Source organism: Mixophyes fleayi, chromosome 7 (assembly GCF_038048845.1).
Source record: "Mixophyes fleayi isolate aMixFle1 chromosome 7, aMixFle1.hap1, whole genome shotgun sequence".
Classification (NCBI taxonomy): domain Eukaryota; kingdom Metazoa; phylum Chordata; class Amphibia; order Anura; family Limnodynastidae; genus Mixophyes; species Mixophyes fleayi.
This window is the reverse complement of record NC_134408.1, coordinates 37,907,723-37,926,833: the sequence shown is the minus strand read 5'-3', so window position 1 is coordinate 37,926,833 and position 19,111 is coordinate 37,907,723. Positions and strand designations below refer to the sequence as shown.

At 39.4% G+C, this 19,111-nt stretch overlaps 1 protein-coding gene across 4 annotated transcripts in view; it reads left to right on the top strand.

The window, feature by feature from the left end:
* EEF2K (eukaryotic elongation factor 2 kinase) overlaps positions 1-12,158 on the top strand; it is a 58,059-nt gene extending 45,901 nt beyond the window's left edge. For all 4 annotated transcript variants that reach the window (XM_075179702.1, XM_075179700.1, XM_075179701.1 and 1 more), the window contains 5 exons: positions 198-332; positions 2,033-2,221; positions 5,793-5,917; positions 7,857-8,035; positions 9,896-12,158. In XM_075179702.1, coding sequence (XP_075035803.1) covers positions 198-332; positions 2,033-2,221; positions 5,793-5,917; positions 7,857-8,035; positions 9,896-10,005 — 738 coding nt within the window. In that variant the 3' untranslated portion in view covers positions 10,006-12,158. The remainder of the gene's footprint in view (positions 1-197; positions 333-2,032; positions 2,222-5,792; positions 5,918-7,856; positions 8,036-9,895) is intronic.
* Positions 12,159-19,111: the final 6,953 nt, after the last annotated feature.

Sequence of the window (19,111 nt, the reverse complement as noted above, 5' to 3'; positions counted from 1 at the left end):
GTTTCACAGCACCTGGAGAGCCAAAGGTTGGCCAGGTCTGATCTAGGCGCATCAGTGTTTTGCTGTGTGCTTAGTAAATGACACTATTCTTACAGCAATCATTTGCCAAATAAATAGTGTTGTGATGCAGTAACATTTCTAGGAGACCTCTATGACATATGTTTTTAAAACGACCATCTTTCTCTTTGGTGGTTTAGGTGACAGTGGAGAAATGGAACCAGTTCCACGCATCCCGCGTGCACATTCACCGACCTTCCTGTGTTGCAGTGGAAGTCCAAAGACTTAACGCCCTTGAGCTGGAGAAGAAAATTGGAAAATCCATTCTTGGGAAGGTAAAAGAGAAGCTATGGATACATGTAGCAATCTAATGTTCTATTACACCTACAATATTGTGATATTATTTTGCAGATAGTCTTTTGAAGGATTTTACTAAAGTAACAGAATGCCATTTTTATCTCACAACACAAACAAACAAAAGTGATCAAAGGCTGTTATTTTGTTGTTAGCAACAGGCAAACCAATGGTAAAACTAGATAGAATAATTTGTGGAGTTCATTAATGCAGTAGAAATACAGCTTTGGGCCTGCTTTTCATCAGGCATATAGGTTTGGGAAGCAAGATTGCCATATTTGCAGAGAAGCAGTTTGCCCAGACTAAGACGAGGAGTTGGACTGAGCTAAGTCATTCCTAGGGAAGAGCGGCGTAGATTCAGCAGTGTGCTGTGCTTTGCGGAGCAGTGCTGAAACAAGATTTCATTTTGTAGTGGTATAAAGAAGTGGACAGTCCTCATTTTCACGGTCTTCTGCTCTAGCTCATCACTGGCATGGATCAGGTCTCGTCTTGTGCTTTTTAATGAGAAAATAACATTCCCATTTGACCTGTACTAATATATTATTTTTTAAAATGGTTTGTACCTCCCCTTTACTCCCTAATCCTCAATCAGCCTGAGCTGGTTTCCACTACAAGACTGTGTGGGCTGTCTGCTATAGTGAAAACCAGCCCAGGATTGGTGCTTCTCGTATGCACAAGAATATAGTGTGTCTGTCTAGTAGACCTGCACTGAAATGTGCTGGGGCTCTTCCCAAACACCTGGGCTGAGGGGAGATTAACAAATTGGGACCTGAGGAGGTTTCACCTCTGCCACTGCAGCAGTCCCAGTATAATACACATTACAATATACAAAGGAGTAAATTAATTAAACACTTACACAACTGTCACATAAATTTGAAGTGAATAAATCTCCCCAAAGTCGTGGTTCTCAACTTTATTAAAAAAAAACCCTATTCTTTAATCCAAATAGAAAATAAAATATGTTTTTCTTCTCTCTTAATCTAGCCCAAATGGGGGAAAATTCCCCAAAAAACCTGACTAGTCCCCATGAATTAGGATTCTGCCATGCCTATTGGAACCGTTTTGTTACAGATGGCAAGGAACCTGCAATTGCACTTCTCCAAACATGTCCAGTCAAAAATTACTCCGGCAGAAAGGTGCCTTTCTAGTTACCGTCTGAACCGTGCCATAATAGTATTCACACACATACAGTAATGAAAATAGACCCATGTGACGTATTTAAGCCAAATATAGCTTACCTGAGCAGTATTTTAGGATAAAAAAGGAAAAATGTTTTTCAATTTAAAAGGGTGGTACTAAGGGTGTAGCCGGTTGGACTTTTCTGTGACTTTTCCATTTTTTCCCACAAATCACCTACTAAACGTGTATCTACTGCTCCATGCATAGATGAGCGAGGGGAGATATGTCCGCAAAGAGGACCATCCAGGCGCACCAGTTCCACACCAAGGTGTTTTGTAGTGCGCTTCATAAATTACCTCCTGTGTTTGTAATCTCTGAAAGGTCAAATGTAGTCAATTGGATTTAACACTACAAACTGGTGGTGGCCATTTTGTTGTGGTCAATGTATATTAAAACATAGGCTTATACTCCTGAAGATAATTCCTTATCTGAAGATAATGTGTTATGATTTATAAAAATAGTGTGTGTTAGATAACATGCACACAATATATTATTTTGGCAGGTTCACCTGGCAATGGTGCGTTATCATGAAGCATGCCGTTTTTGTGAAAAGGATCAGGACTGGGACCAGGAATCTGCCATATTCCACCTGGAACACGCTGCTCACTGTGGAGAACTGGAGGCCATTATCGGCCTTGGTCTGATGTATTCTCAGCTGCCTCATCATATTCTGACTGAAGTATCTGTGCAGGTAAGGCTCTCACCTCACTGCCATATTTGTTACTAGGCCGTGTAACTCCATGGTCAGCTCATTTCTTTTTTAAGTCTGGGTGATGATTATTATGATTACTTAACAGATATATCTACCTGAAATAATGCTGAATATTTAAAATGTTCTTGCTGTATAAAATTGTTTAGCTGTATGCCAAGTGCAAATTTAAATTGCCAGAGGCAGGAGGGTAGAGAAATACTGATACATATTTGTGTTAGGTGGATCACCACTATAACAGAATGTTTTGTGTGTGTAGCCCTTTCCTGACATATCTGCTACAGGTCCCTCACTAACCATAGTAGCCTTGGCTACAACAAGAATGCAACATTAGTAAAATATGTCAGCCCTGAGCAGGGGCGGATCTAGAGAATACTTCTACCCGGGGCGATGTAGGGGGGGCGATTAAGGCCTCGCCCCTTTTTTGACATCTGAGGCTGCCGGCGGCTGCATACTATGTGCAGGTCCGTTCAGCAGTGACAGGCAGGGACATGTGTGCTGCCCGGTTGCTCTGATTGTGTTTAAAACACAATCAGAGCGGCCGGGCAGCACACTGTTCCTGCCTGTCACTGCTGAATGGACCTGCACATAATGTGCAGCCGCCGGCAGCAAGCCCCTGCTAGGGGGGGCGATCGCCCCCCCCCCCCTGGATCCGCCACTGGCCCTGAGTCATTAAGGAGAGCAAAGTATAAAAAACGAGTAACTTTGCAAATAATGTAATATTGGGGACATATTTATAGTTGGGATAGGGCATGTCCTAGATCAACTTTAAATTTGAGCGTGAAAATAAAGCTATCACGTATTTGTGTGCTACATGAAAAAGCAGCCAGTATTTAACTCATGTACAAAATAATAAAATAGTTTGCACCCCTGGCATTGCAACATGGTTTGTCTCGGAGAACATTTACTCCTTTTTTTTGCCTTACTCTCCTTAATGACTCTGGCCCGTCATGTTTTCAAAACCGTGGGAACATTTTACATGTAGTAACATTGGTTTGAGTGGTTTCCTTTTAAAGGAGAATTCCGTCCGCAACAGTAAAATGATGACTTCTTTTAACTATGTCCCTATGTACATTTTATGTAAATAAAATGCCCTGCCTTCCATTTGTGGTTTTATAGATAGTGGATGTCTTGTACCTCAAGCTGCTGCCGTTAGATAGTACCCACAATGCATCATGCCTGCGGTGTCATTAGGACAGTCCTAGTGTTTGTGCAGGTAATAGCCCTGGGTTTAAAAACATGGTGATGTCATCCCTCCCAAATGTCCCGATCCAAGGGACGAGGCTTACTAAACTGAGCGGAGCTATGTCCTAGAATAAGCCTTTCTGGGTGGGAAGTGAGCCTTTCTGGGCGTGGTTTGCGCAGAAAGGTTTGTTCCGTGTCAGATGTATGGATGATGTTGTTGGTCGGGCCTTAAGTGAGCAGATGGGGGATTATTTGTCATACAGCTTTCCTGACAGCCAGGGACAACTATATATGACCCAGGCAGTGGTTACAGTTGGAGGACATTTGATTAAGAAAAATGCACATTGTTTCATCTTAGAATAAAGTGTTATTTAAACAGAGATTATGGAGTTGTTTTTTTAAGTGAGAAACTTCTAACAAAACTAAATTGTGTTTTGAAGCATGTGGTAAAATTGTATTTCGTTTACAACAAGCTGGGCATCTGTCTAACTGCAGCTGATCGCAATTTTTTTTTTTTACTACTTTTTAAAGAGTTTTATGATAGCCCATAAGAAGAACTCTGTTTGGTTTATACCATGTCAGATGTGATGACATAATGTGTAATGGGTATCCAATCCCCATTCAATATATGCCTTAGGCTTGGAACACGCTACAGCAAAATTCTAACAATACAATATTTTTGCCAATTTTACAAGCAACACATGAAAAAAAAGTCCCGTTCACCATGCCGATTCATGTGTACATGGGTTGGGTACTCTTTTATGGTGCAGATAATTCCAACACCGAGGAGTACTACAGTTAAATTCCGAATGTGTGTAAAAACAATTGTAATCTAAGTAGACTTACTTGCAAACCAACGCTGTAGATCTCCGATCGCAGCAGGAGGGTGACTGAAAGTTATTCCGACTACTCAGGTGTCTGTCAGTAGGCTTTCACGTCATGGCGACCTCTAAGACTTTTCATTTAAAGCGGCAATGTCAGGACCCCGCAGGTTAAGTGTTTAAACCTACTGACTGACACCTGACTAGTCTGAATAACTTCCAGTCACCCTCCTGCTGCGATCGGAGATCTACAGCGTTGGTTTGCAGGTAAGTCTACTTAGATTACAATCGTTTTATCACACATTCGGAATTTAACTGTAGTACTCCTCGGTGTCGGAATGGTGGTAATTGTTTTCACGATTACCACCGGTGTGCACACTATACACGATTACCTTCTGATCTGGTCTCTTCATCTGTCATAACCATTGGCTGCAACAGTAACAGATGTCCACAGTGACAGATGTCATAACATGCACCCCTGCGCTGTGTGCCACAGAGCATGCATTGTGCAGTCTGAAAGCTGGGCAAGAATGCCGGGTCGAGCTGATAGACTGATCTGAAAGACTATGGCACAGAGGATACGGCTCCGGTGTCTGTGCACTGCGGGTGCTGGTCGGGTAAGGGGCTGTCACAGGGGATGTAGCTCCAGGGTCTTTGCTAACTGCAAGTGCTGGTCGGGTAACACATTTGCTGTCACTCTCAGTGCTGATGCGGTTGTCACTATCAGCTATATTGTAACGTTCCAATTCTGCAGAGTGCGTACACACTGCAGAATTGGAACAACATCGTTGAATAAAGTTTTTAGTTCAGTTTAACAATCTCGTTTACCGATATAATGTGCTTTGGAATGATAATTGTTCCTCGTTGCAGGGTGCACACTACTGTGATATTAATCAGTCGTTTATCGTCTGATTAGCCCAATAATCTGTTGAAAACCCTATAGTATGTACCCAGCCTTATTTGTGCAAGAGTCCTATTGTATATCTGTATGAATGTTTGTTTATTTAGCTATGAGTTTTCAGAGAGATCTGAAATGCTAACAAATCAAACAAAAATCTACCCCTTGCTAGTTAACAAATATTTAAATTGTGTAAATATGGAATGATGTAATCGGCACATATTAAATACAAAGAAGCATAGAGGTGTGTTGAGAGGTACAGTTTGTCTGGTTTGTTGGATTTATTGTTCTGTAATTCATCTTTGTTTGCTAAGAAACAGTTTGGACTTTGGACTTTAAAATGTGCAGTGTAATTATGTAGGGTGGTACTAATTAATTAGTAGAGTTGAATGAATGCTTCTCTCGCCCCACATAGTGACTCATTATTAACATTAGATTTATGTGAAAAATATGCACTGAGCCAAAACAACCAGTCGGCAACTACTTTTTCTTCTGTCTAGTGCAAGTTATGTAGTGAAAACAGGTGTCTTATTGGTAGCTGTGGTTCAGTGGAATTTTTACACTTAAGCCTCCCGCTCCTCTTGATGTCTGCAGAGTTGTATCATTTAACGTTCATTAACTGTTAGTTGTTTATCTTCCTTTCCAAAAGGACACAGAAGAAAACAGAAGTAAAGGATTTAACTATTTATTGATGGCGGCAGAAGCTGGTGACCGGCCTTCCATGATCCACATTGCTCGAGCGTACGACACTGGAGTCAATCTTGGAAAAGACAGGTCATTAACAACACTACAATTAAACCTCATTCTACAATACATGGAATATACTGCAATCCTCAGTAGTGTGTTCAAAATAGCAAACATCTATGTCTTGCTGTAATATTGAAATAATGCACTCCAATACTACAGTTCAATCTCTTACACAAAGGCGTTCTCAGAGCCTATTTAAAATGCTTTTAGCCATTTTTGACATTGCCTGCAGCATTCAGAAATGGTAACAGTAAGTGCAATGGAGTTCTATGGAAACACTCATTAAGTAATCATATTCTTTGCTGCAGGGGAGCTTTGAGAAATTATACTGAACTGGCTTCTAATACTGTGCCAAAGTGACGTACATGGTTTCATTTACTCTTTTAGGTAGTGTTGTATTTCAGCACTCCTGTATACCAGCCTTTACAAACGTGGAATAAAAGATGTATGCAGATATTATGCAAACAATACTTGGTGTATTACCTAGCCATTTGTTATGGTTTACTTATTTGTATAATGTACGTAATGTGGTAAGTAGGGGCCTTAGTCGTTTACTACTAAGATGCAATCGTTAATCATATTCTTTGATTGTCCTATATTTTGTGGCATTACTTGTTTGTGAACTGGGTTCATAGAAAATACAATATGTACTTTCTTATTGAAAGGTTGGCAGTAGACTCATTAAATTTCCTCAACTAATTAAACTAATGATACAATCTAGTTCAGGTAATATTGTTTCATATGTTAAATGAAATTGTGTAAATTGAACCTTAATGCAGAATATAACTTACCTGGTGTCCAGCGTTCCACCCGATACTCTCCTTGCCCTAGCAGACAGCGTAATGTTGATGGATGACATGCCTGTAGGAAAAAGGCTGTACCAGCATTAATGAGTCCTTTGATGTCTGCCATATTTTGGTAATGCTCTACTAGCTCCTGCTGAGAGCTTGTTGTCGGTACACAACACGCTGCCTCTTTGATAACATCCTGCTCAAACAGGAGCTAGTAGAGAATCCCTGGAGAGCAGCAGACGTCAGGGGACTGTCCTTTCTCATACAGGCAGCATGTTGTCCATCTGTACATGCTGCCCACAAGTATGAGGAGGGTATTGCTGGACTGTGGCAGACGCTTGGAAACCCATCAGATCTTTTGGAACACCAAACACCTGTTAAGTGATTAAACTTTATCGTAATAAACTCAACTAAAAACTGAATTTTCAGTTTTGGGGCTATTGCTCTTTAATGTTTTCATCTGTTTTTATTATCACAGAACATTGGGTGCTTTTTGTATTGAAAACACTCTCTCTAATATTGGGGGGGGGGGAGTTATAACTAAGTGGTAGCTGCCATGCACTTTCTGTAGAGTCCTCCAATGTCACAGTCAACAAATTGATTTTTCTACATCAAAAACAGGAGGTGATGTAATAATTGAGGATACTTCCAGTTACATCAAGTTTTCGTAATGGAAATGTTGCCGCAGGAATGTCACTCCTGTACCTAAAATTGTTTTCACAGTTGACGTTCTTCATATTTGGTCATTAAGAATCCAACAGAAGAGATCCTCTTGACACTCACTGGAGGTGTTCTTGATTAGTCCAAGTCTTGTAGTTTATAATATAAAATAGTCCACCCCTGTACCGTGTTATCTATAATGTTTTCTATAATAAGTCACCATGCTATTTTGGGCACCAAGTGTATTAAACATATAACAATGTGGATAAAACTAGGATTTATTGCTCCATTAATAAACATGGTTAAGACACTGGATACTAGAGATGTCTGCTTATTGGTTTGACATCTTTTTGCTTTAAGATATGACGCTAAACAGAAACTATTGATGAACCTGTTACTTTATCTTAGTGCGGAGTACAAGTACATTTCATTTCTAGAGGATGAGCATGTATCGCTTAGCAGACTACATGTTGTAACATTGAGCTGATTGAGTAATCCTTACTATTAATGTACAGGTTCCAAAACTGGCACGAAGCCCTTTTCTGGTACAATTCTGCGCTAAACATGACTGATTACGATGAAGGCGGAGAATATGATGGCACCCAAGATGAACCCAAGTACCTGCTGTTTGCTAGGGAAGCTGAGATGTTGCTTACTGGAGGATATAAATTGGAGAAAGACCCACAACGATCTGGTAAAATATGAATTCAGTTTCATGTTTCTGGGAAAAGACAGTCAGCAAAATTTGTTTGTCAGCTTGGAAAAAGCTTGGTTCCTCCCCCTTACCAGCCAGCTTCAGCTGACCTACATTGCTATACGTTTTGCATATTGTTTTTAATAATTATGCAGTATGCATTGTGACTTTAATAATGTAGTCTTGGTCCACTACAATGTATTTTACAGCAATAGAGGTCCTGACCTGCATTAAGCAAATGGTATCAAACATCTCTAAGGGGTGTGTTTGACTTGTAAATCCACTCCTCTACTCTTCTGAATTTACATTACATTTGTTTAACTCAAAATACGGGTGCAAATGGTCAGAGGCATCCACGTGTAAATTTAGTAGATTAAGGGCATGGAGATGCAAGTCAACCATGCTTCATCGAGAGCCATCAGATTTTGACATATCTTTAAGATATGCATTTTAAGAGGTGTATTTTTGCAAGTCCCTTAGACCTGGTGCAAGTTTATTTCATAATACAGACAAAGGTTTAGCAATAAAATGTACACTCATAAATAGCATAGCTGTACAATAGCCCCTATCCTGAGTTGCTCCTATATCCTTTCTGTAGTATCAGAGGTAGGTATGTAGCCTGACCGATCCAGGATATGACGAGGGAGGGACACAAAGTTGACCCCTAAGCTTTGAAGATGTATTTACAGAAGTCCTCCATACGCTTTCGGCCTGTGAGCCTTCAGTGTCTGCAACAAAGGATGTAACACGATTTGGTCCTGTAGGTCCATAGGCACAGGAAAGTAGAGCTTTCCCCCAAGAAATTGTTGTGAAACACATTGATGATGTTATCGTCACATACAATCATGTGATATTCAGTCCGTTGCCTAGAAGAACTGGAGTGCTGGTAGATAATGATACCTTATAACTGGATACTGAATGGACGCACTGGGTAAGGCCCTGTAAGCTCCATAGCAGAAATCTCCATTTCGAAACGTGTCAGGGGTACTAACATAATTTGGATGGGGGTAACCCTGAACAACCCCCACCATCCTTGGGGCTTTTCCGTGTTTCTCTCTATGATAGGGCATCCCCCAGGAACTATCCACAGTCCTATAGCGACGTCTGGGAATTTGTAGGACATTCTGATCTGTCCCTCTTCACACCCGGAAAGAAAACAGGAGCACAATGAAAATAAGGGCACCATAGGACACTGATATGATGGCTAGTTACTGTGATGTCTGAGGAGGTGGGATGGTCTCCAGGAAGAGTCAACTTTTCCTTACTTAGTATCCAGCCTCTAGGGGTCTGTACCCACCATTCCTATATCTCTCAATGAATAGCTACAGAAAGGAGTTAACAGTAAGCACAAAAATCCTGTGTTCCCAGTAATATGTAGTATTATAATACTATGCAAAGATGTGTTTTTATGTGCCACCATCACTTCTGCAGAACTATGTTGCTAATAATTAGTAATGGTAATGTCTGCTTTAGGACAATCCACCCTTGGAATGTCTCACATTGTCCTCTTCATAGCACTGACAGCTCTCTTCTTACACAGCTGTCCAACGTCATAATACACACTACCAAAACATAGTATAACTCATGTACTTATTGCTGCTAGTGCATCCACTGAGCACAAACTATATAACATAAGTTATGGAGAATAACACCCCCAGCCCTCTATGTATAGTAGACAATTTAGCCATTCTATCATTTGTAACTTCAATGATATATTACAATAAACCAGTTCTACTATGGCAGATAATAATAATGGGCAGACTAGATGGGCCAAGTGGTCCTTATCTGCCATCTATGTTTCTAATACAACATGTTTGTATCTAGCTGTTCATACATCACAATGTTGTCTCTTCCATCTAGGTGATCTTTACACAGAAGCTGCTGAAGCTGCAATGGAGGCTATGAAAGGAAGACTTGCCAATCAGTACTATCAGAAGGCAGAGGAAGCTTGGGCCCTGATGGAGGAATAATGTGTCACCCTTACAGCAATGGAAGGGGCATCTTAAGATACTCTTCAAATAAGGATTATGTTTTACTGAATGATTTTACTGTCTCTGGACCCCTATAATATATGTTTACACTGAGACAAAGAAAAACTAAGCAAAGTTTTGTTAGATGTTGTATGGTGGGTAAGAATGTCCACTGATCTAGTAAAGCCGGGCCGGACAGACTCATCCTGTGTGTAGCATATATGACAGTGGGTGAGCTACTTCCCTTCTCTGCTCCATTTGCAAATATGAACAGACGTCACCAAACCTACCTGCTAACCCCAGGCCCTGTGCACTCCGAGGTATTGGAGTGTCTCTCAGGATTAGAGTCTCAGCTGACCTACTATTACTATTGCTGTGTTTGGACTAAACATATATTTTGTTAGTCTGTAAAGTGAAAACTTTGTGCAGAGGTTTATTTCTTTTTTTAAAGTTGCATTACCCCCGAGGAAAATATTTGCCTAAGACGGTCCTGTACTCTGCCTAAAGGCCAAAAGACTTGCAATCTTTTTTTCTATTATACCAGAACAGGAAAATGTGTTTTGTAAACCAACATTAAATGTCCGCAAGGAGAGGTGAGCTGGACAACCAATCACAAGCTCCAAGAGAGCTAAGAGAGAAACCGCGGAGCCCCAGAAAGAACGACGGCATGGAGCACCCCCTGGTACTCTAGCTAGGAGGGGGTGCCACCTTAGGAATATATTTTCCGAGGTGGTAATGCAGCTTTAAGCTATGAGACTGTTAATTTGGTATTGCAGAAAATATATAATTAGACATCACACAAGCATAGACTCACATTTTATTAAATAGGGACAAATTCATAGAAATAAAGGTAGTTATATTGCAAAGCTTGCAATCTCCCTTTTATTGTTGACAAATAATATGGACAACAGAAGCTGACAACCTGTGGCTTTCTAGCTTGTGTGGAACTACAAGCTACAGCATATCCTAACAGCCATGGCAGGCACGGGCTGGCACATTTCAGCCTGGGGGGCGCACAGGCGGCCGCATTGCGTGTCATGTGATGCGGCCCCCTGTGTGGTGACGCGGCCGCATCGCGTGTCATGTGATGCGGCAGCCTGTGCGCCGCTGGATGTATGCACCCCCTGCATTCGCGCGGGGGGGGGGGGGCGGCCCAAACAGTGGTTAGACTTAGCAGCCCGCGGGGGCAATGACCCCCTGCCCCCCGGCCCAGCCCGCCCCTGAGCCATGGGCTGATACAGAAAGCCTGGAAATGTAGATCCAGACAACTAAAGAGCTACTGGTCCTGAATTTGAGAAAACATTATACCAGGGTGCAAATATGAATTACTGTCTTTTGCAAGTAACTTGCCAGCCCATTTTCACTTTTACCATAGTTAATTGATAATAAAAAAAGCTGCCATCAGTCAAGTATTTGTCAGTCTGCTCTTCACTTTAGCACACTTCCAATTATAAAACATGATGAACCGCCATTCTCTTTGCCCCCGTATAATATATATTAAAAAAAAGTATAAGCCGCTAAAAAAATAATATATATATAATATATGACCTGACATATAATGCAGATCTGCTCTATGTTTCTCCATATTCCAGGATGTTGGCCAATGGCAGCCATGGCTTGTACAAATGTACATTTCTTGTTTCTTTACCAGACAGTTCTACATTTGCAGTCAAATGATTAGTTCCATAGAGTGAAATTTACGAAGTGCTTTGTTTTGTTTTCTATCTTGCTTTTTCAGATCTAATAGATCTCTGAAAATGTGTCTATGTACATCCTTCCTTCTGAAACACGTTACCCCTACACAAAGTATCCACAAATATGTAATTTTGCTACAGAACAAATAGATTTAGCTGTTTTACATACAAAATTCTAAATCTGGGATAAAATGTGGAGTTTTATATGGCAGTTTTTCAGTGCTTTCGTATATTAGCAATGCTCATATATAACATTTCTGAGTCATTTCTATATGGTGTGTGTAAATATGCTGCATACAGATACACATAACTCAGTAAGACCAATATTAGTTCTGATTTCATGGTGAGAAAAATGCAAGTCCTGATGCTGCCAAGTTTACATTAACCTCTTAGGTGCTGGAGAATCTGCAACAGGATTGTAATGGCAGGATTGTCATTAAACATTTATTCACACTTGTCCATTTTTTGATAAGCTAATAATTCTGTATGTTTCATTTTTGATTAACTTTTTTAGGTGTTTTGAAAAAAATAATATTTCAGGTTTCCCCTAAAGATAAATATCCGTGGTTTGTAGATCAAAATGTAAGTTTCCTATCCTACTCTGTTGAGTATATAATGACATTCGGACATAATTGTATAATTAGCGTAACATGCAGGATATCTCTTAGCAGTGGATTCCAAACTTTTTCAGTTCAAGGCACCCTTAGGGCCTCTATAATTTTTCCAAAGGAACTCCTAAGTCAAAATAATTACCAAGTAGTTTTTTGGCGGAGGAACGTGACTGGTCTGTGCAAAGCTTTTTAAACTGGTAACTCATGGCAGATATCTGTTAAACAACTTTTAGATCATTTCATTTAGACATTCTCAGGGGTTCCTATTCAATTACAGTGGTGCAAAGAGCAATAGTGTGGCAGCAGTAACCTTGAGAAACCAATCAGATACCAGGGGGGAAATGTATGAATCTCCGGATTCTTCATCTCCGGTGTGTTCAGCCTCTTCAGCGCTTAAATTTAAAGCGGCGCTGCATTGTAAAGGGAAACTTCCCTTTACAATGCAGCGTCGCTTTAAATTTAAGCGCTGAAGAGGCTGAACACGCCGGAGATGAAGAATCCGGAGATTCATACATTTACTCCCAGATTGTACTTGTGTAGAGTAGTCGGATAAATTAAAGCTGGTTGGTTGCTATGGGTAACTGCACATGGGTTCGGCTTGCACTATTTACTTATAGAAGAGCTCTACTCAAAATTATAAACATTTTTTTGTGTGGAGTTAAAGAACTTAAGTTTCTGAAAAAATAATTATACTTGCCTTGGATGTGCTGTTCGACAGATCCTCTAACATGTTGATGTCCATCTCCAATGAACTTTTCACTTATGCGGATTAGGGGGTATATTTACTAAACTGCGGTTTTGAAAAAGTGGAGATGTTGCCTATAGCAACCAGTCAGATTCTAGCTCTCATTTTTGTAGCATGTACTAACTAAATGACAGCTATAATCTGAGTTGTTGCTATAGGCAACATCTCCACTTTTTCAAAACCGCAGTTTAGTAAATATACCGCTAGGGGTTCCTAAGGGAGGAACATTGACATCCATTCTTCCTTGTTGAAACATGCCAAGCAGATAGAGTAGAGAATGGAGCATTGTGGGACTCTTAAGCCAAAGGTGACCCAGGGATATGTGAAGTAGCGCATCCAGGTTAAATATAATTTATTTTTTATTTCTACTTCTTGAATTCTACCCAAAGATTAATTTTTATTTAGCTGTTACAGTTAAATAAGCCCAGTAGAGTTTCTCAACCTTCTCTCCCACAAAGTTTGGTCAAGGGACTGTGTTCTATCTCTTGCCCATTAGCACAATGACTGCTGGAATGTACAGGAAGCTTTGTGAATGGTATCTGACTCCTCACTGTTTTTATCTGACCGTTTGCATGATTGAAAACCTCACAGGATATGCATATACAATATATTTTGCTTACATATAAATGGAGGTTGATTGGAAAATTCTACCTACTAAACACATGGTCATACTATTGTGTACTGCTGCAGCCCTATTAAAAATACTCATGTTTAAAAACCTTTAAATCTACCTTTATTTCCTACTGATAAAAATAATAATAATGTTTAATCCAAAATGTGATGGGTAGTTCCACAAGTAATGTTTACAAAAGAAAAAAAAAATATGCAATGTTTTGTTTGAAATCCCATAAGGATTGTGCTAGTGATACCTGTGCAAAGTATACATTCATTATAATAACTCGTATAAAGCAAAGGCAAAAAAAAAAGTAAATTATGTTTTAATAATTACAAAAAAGCTTGGTTAAGCGAATGTGCGAATAACTTGCAAAATGCATGTGGTATGTTTTTTTTTTTAATTGTTTTCATGTTCTGTTTTATTTTATCAAATAAACAATATTCATGTTTCATATATTTCCGTGCCAGTCAGTTTTGTTATGAATGTTTTGTCTGCTCCAATACAGTTTTTGTTTGTTTGTTTGTTGCACTTTATTTTTTTTTTTATAATAACTGCTACGCCAGCAAAATTATTAGGCTTATACCAGTGGCGCACGCAGGGGGGGTTTCTGGGTCTCCAGAACCCCCCCCCCCCATCGCTAACTAAGTGCCCACCATAGCGGCACTGTACTATACAGCAGCCGCGGCGCTGTCAAAGAAACGTCCGCGGCGGTGCTGTAGCCGCGGACGCTTCTTTGACAGCGCCGCGGCTGCTGTATAGTACAGTGCTGCCGAAACAGAGCTGCTGCCCCCCCACTTGACAATCCTGCGTGCGCTGGCAGAGTACTGTAAAGCACAGCAGCTAATCAGATGTTTGCCTTCACTTTCTAAACTAGTGATACACTTCAGGTTCCGCATGGATGGCCCTCTACCCTTCCTAGGGGTAGAGGTCCATCCAGTACTAAGTTAAAACAATACATTTGATCAAAGAAAGAGACACCTATCTGTGTATACATATCAGCATGCATTTAAACAAGTGTTGCAAACTATAATCTAGCAATAAAGCAGGAACAATCTGAGGGTCGCAGGTGAAGGGTCGGAGGGCCGCCTGTTGCCCATCTTTGTTCTAAACTGTCCTAGAAAAATTGACGGTAGACTCGTGTTAGTTGTTATGGGTTACAGCAGTTTTTTTGCACAGTTACCTGTACCCAGTCTCAAACTTCTCTCAGGGTGTCCAGCGTGTTATCATGTGTTTGAATCTTGACTTATCCTTGATGGTTTCTCAGTTAAAGTAATGTACCAACAACGGCTTAACACCTTATACATATGTCTGCTTTAAACCCATGCCAATTAGTGAAACATTGGCGGCAAATTACTAACAAAGTGTAAATGTGCAGTAACCCATAGCAACATTTCAAAAATTAGCTTGTAACTGGGTGCTATTGGTAAACGAAAAATTGTGGTATGTAAACATTGAATAATCTTGCAGTGCTTAACTCTTAAATAAATAAAACACATATTAAAGTGGCAATCCCATTAAAAAAATGTGTACGATTTTACATTTGCCATTATCCCTTATTTTTTTCATCAGGCTGCTATTAATGATCTATGATTCTGGATTACCATGCAACCGAAGTCACATGGCACGTGATGTAGTGAGCAGAGAGGCTTTGGAATGCCCCTCTGAGCTCTGTCTGCACTGTGACTCCCTCCTTCTCCCCACTCTGCCATCATAGGACATGCTGAGAGCTGTGTCGCAGGTGCTTTTGAAAAGGAGATATGTAGGAGGATTGCAAAGAAAAAATACCATATGCATGCGTAAAGAGTACTTAACTTGCTATTTAAAGTAAAACAAAAAAATCTTCCAAGTGGGATTTCTGCTTTAAGCAGAAAATATATAATAAGAGAAATATAGGTGGATGAGGTAATGAAGAATGTATGGCCACAACTCTAAAAACCTGGAAATTCCATCCAAACAGCCGGTTCGGTGGACTCAAAGTTTTTGTTAAACCATGTTCATGTTGGGAATTTTATAAATATTAAGCTGTTAATTTGAATGCACAGTACAATATTTTGTCATGTTTTAACATTTTTTAACTCAAACTGTGAACAATATTCTGTTTAAATTTGCTGTTTGCATGGAAAAACATTAAAAATACTATACTTTATAGCTTTTTAATGTCAAACTTGAACATGTTCGAATCGACTCAAATATAGTTGAACCTGTTTGCTTTGCTTAGATTTTTTATTTTTTACTTTTTTATTGTGTCAAACAGAGAGCAATATACAACAATGCAACCAAATATGTATCAACATGTAGCAGGATTACACAGTTATAAACCTTAAGGATAAAGATGTGTCTAGTATAATTTTAGGCAAGGCATTGTTCATATAGAAGCAATAGTAGAATCCCAGTCTTTGTATAAAGCACAGGTAGGGTACTCTCCACTCAGCGCAGTTTTTATAATATAATAATATACAAAGAAAACATAAGAAAACTAAATATTAAGATGTGTAATATCCAAAAAATAAAAAAAAGAATAAGAAGAACAAGAGAGTCAAAGTAAAATTAATGGCAAAAAAATAAAAATTATAAAAAATAAACATTCATAGTGTTAATGTCAAGGTAATCAGCGTCCGTTATCAGCTCAAAGTTTAACAACGCCCAAGGTATAAAATAATTACTATTTTAATAAGAGCAACCTGTACTGGTGCCATCCACGCTCCTTTCTTCATTGTAAAACTGCAATTCAACCATCAGATTGGCTATTCCCAACCAATGTTAAGCATCTAAATATGAAATCTGAAACTGCCAACATCAATTATGAAGGTTTAGGCTAGTTCTAGCATTGAGTTGCTTATATAAGAACCATTTAGTATATTTGAACAATTGCATGATGTGTTTTTGCTGATCATCTGTCAATATATCTACCCCATTTTCTGTGGAATTTTTCCACTCCCTTCTCAACCTCGGGAATTGTTGCCCGTCTGTCAAAATACAAATGTTCTAATAGTAAGTTTTTCAGAGCGCCTAAAAAAGGTGGTGTATGTATTGTCAAGTTTTTTTTAATATAACTTTTTTTGCTATAGTTAATGTACGTACTGGTAGGGGAATAAGCTCAGTATCTTGCAGATCTGGTTTCAATTTATCTACATTTGAGCATCGCATAGAGGTTACCTCTTTCTTAAATCTAAGAGAAAAGTAATGTTAATAAAACTCAGGATTTGTCCCAAAATCTATTCTTCTCTTGCGTCATTCCCACATATTATGAAAGAAGGAGTCATTCACCCTAAAGCATTATACAAAATGTCCAGATTCATCCAAGACCATGGGGTAAATGTATCAAGCTGAGAGTTTTCCGGTGGGTTTGAAAAACCAATCAGATTCTAGTTATCATTTAGTACATTCTACAAAATGACAGCTAGAATCTGATTGGTTGCTATAGGCAACATCTCCACTCTTCAAACCCGCCGGCAAACTCTCAGCTTAATACATTTATCCCCTTATGTTTACTTTGGTGTTGGGCAATATATGCTCTATTAATCATTCTTTGCTCAGATTTAGCTCCGATGTGCTATTCTACCTACATTTCATGAATTTATCAAAAATTTTCTAAGTTCTCGAAACACTTTGAAACAATTTTAAGCATTGATTTGCAATGACTATCCCCGTGGAGCACCACAGACAGTCTCTGATTCAAGTTGAAGCGCAACTTTAATGTAAACGCCGTTTAAAAAAAGAGCAGGCAAACATGGTAGTTCCGACCGTATTCAAAACCAAGCGTACCTCAAGATAACTGTGCAGTCAGCTTTCCTTGGACTGCACAGTACTTTCCATACAGAACAGACTCCAGTATACACACAAGTGTATGTATAATAAAAGGTCATAAGAACGCATACAATACTATAGATAACAGTCGGTATTTACACCAGCCCTGTAGTGGGTGCAAATGATACTGCTGAAAACCAGCACACATACGAAAAATCCAGGACTTGAATAATCTGCATCAGCTTTCCTTACTATACTATACACTCTCAAGACGTAAGCGGGTCATGTCATTTGCGTTTGGACATAAATTGCACGCAATTGCGTTCATTGGTGTAAGGTAATTTTTCGAGCAGGTGCAGAGCTGTTCCATGCAAGATACACAACACAAATGAACATACGTCCGAACATGATTCAGGCCCAATATGTGTTACACTTTTATCATACTAACATATGTGAAAAACCAGCATCGGTAAGTCTGTTACGACAGGGCCTGTGGCACATGGCAATTATAATTGTAATTATACTGAGGACTGTATTACAGTCACAAAAAGGATAGTCTCTATGCAATGACTGTTCTTCCAAATACCCTACAGTTCAACTTCCACCACACTCACCAACTATGTCTCCTGGTCATGCTGATCACACAGTGTGCACACTAGCCATGGCTCCTCCATCAGAGGTACTAGGGGAGCATCATAGTATGAGCTTGCTTCAGGAACCATAGCTCCAACTGCGGTAAGGTCTTACAAATGTGCCCCATGCAATCAAAACACAATGGTGTGTATGCCCCTACATACATACATATATATATATCTATCTCTATCTATCTATATATATATATATATATATATATATATATATATATATATATATATAGATAGATAGAGATAGATGTATAGAGATACAGATATAGATATAGATATATAGAGATAGAGATAGATAGATGTACTTGCTCAGTGACCCTTGAAGGTTTTTTTTGCAGGTTTTTTCTTTTGCAGGATTATTTATTCTAATTAAGAGCCGTGCCTACGGGGGTCCCCTTGCCCGTGGGGCTGAATAAATGGTTCAATTATTTTCCACAGGACTGTGTGCAGGATTCCACTTTGTGCCTAGGGTTAATTATGAATATATGGTCCATTATTGTCCACAAGTCTGAATGCAGGGTTCCACAATATATCTACACTACTGTGTTCCTCATTGTCCACAAGCCTGAATGCAGGGTTCCACAATATATCTACAGGACTGTGTTCCTCATTGTCCACAAGCCTGAATGCAGGGTTCCACAATATATCTACAGGACTGTGTTCCTCATTGTCCACAAGCCTGAATGCAGGGTTCCACAATATATCTACAGGACTGTGTTCCTCATTGTCCACAAGTCTGAATGCAGGGTTGAAAAAATGTTTACAGGCTGAGTGCAGGGTTCCTCATTATTTCATTTAAATGTTTGAATATATTTTTATATGATTGTCAATGAACTTAACTTACTGACAGTTCCCAAACAACCATGCACGGGTGTGATCGCCTCATTAAGTAGGAGAGGTATCACTGGCTATATTGAGTATTGGTATAGAACGCACAATTCTTCATATAATAGTTTTGATGACAAGCAATGTATTCAGAATGAATGAATACATTTTTATTTCTTCCACATATAAAACAAATTATAATTATATATACAAAATGATCACAT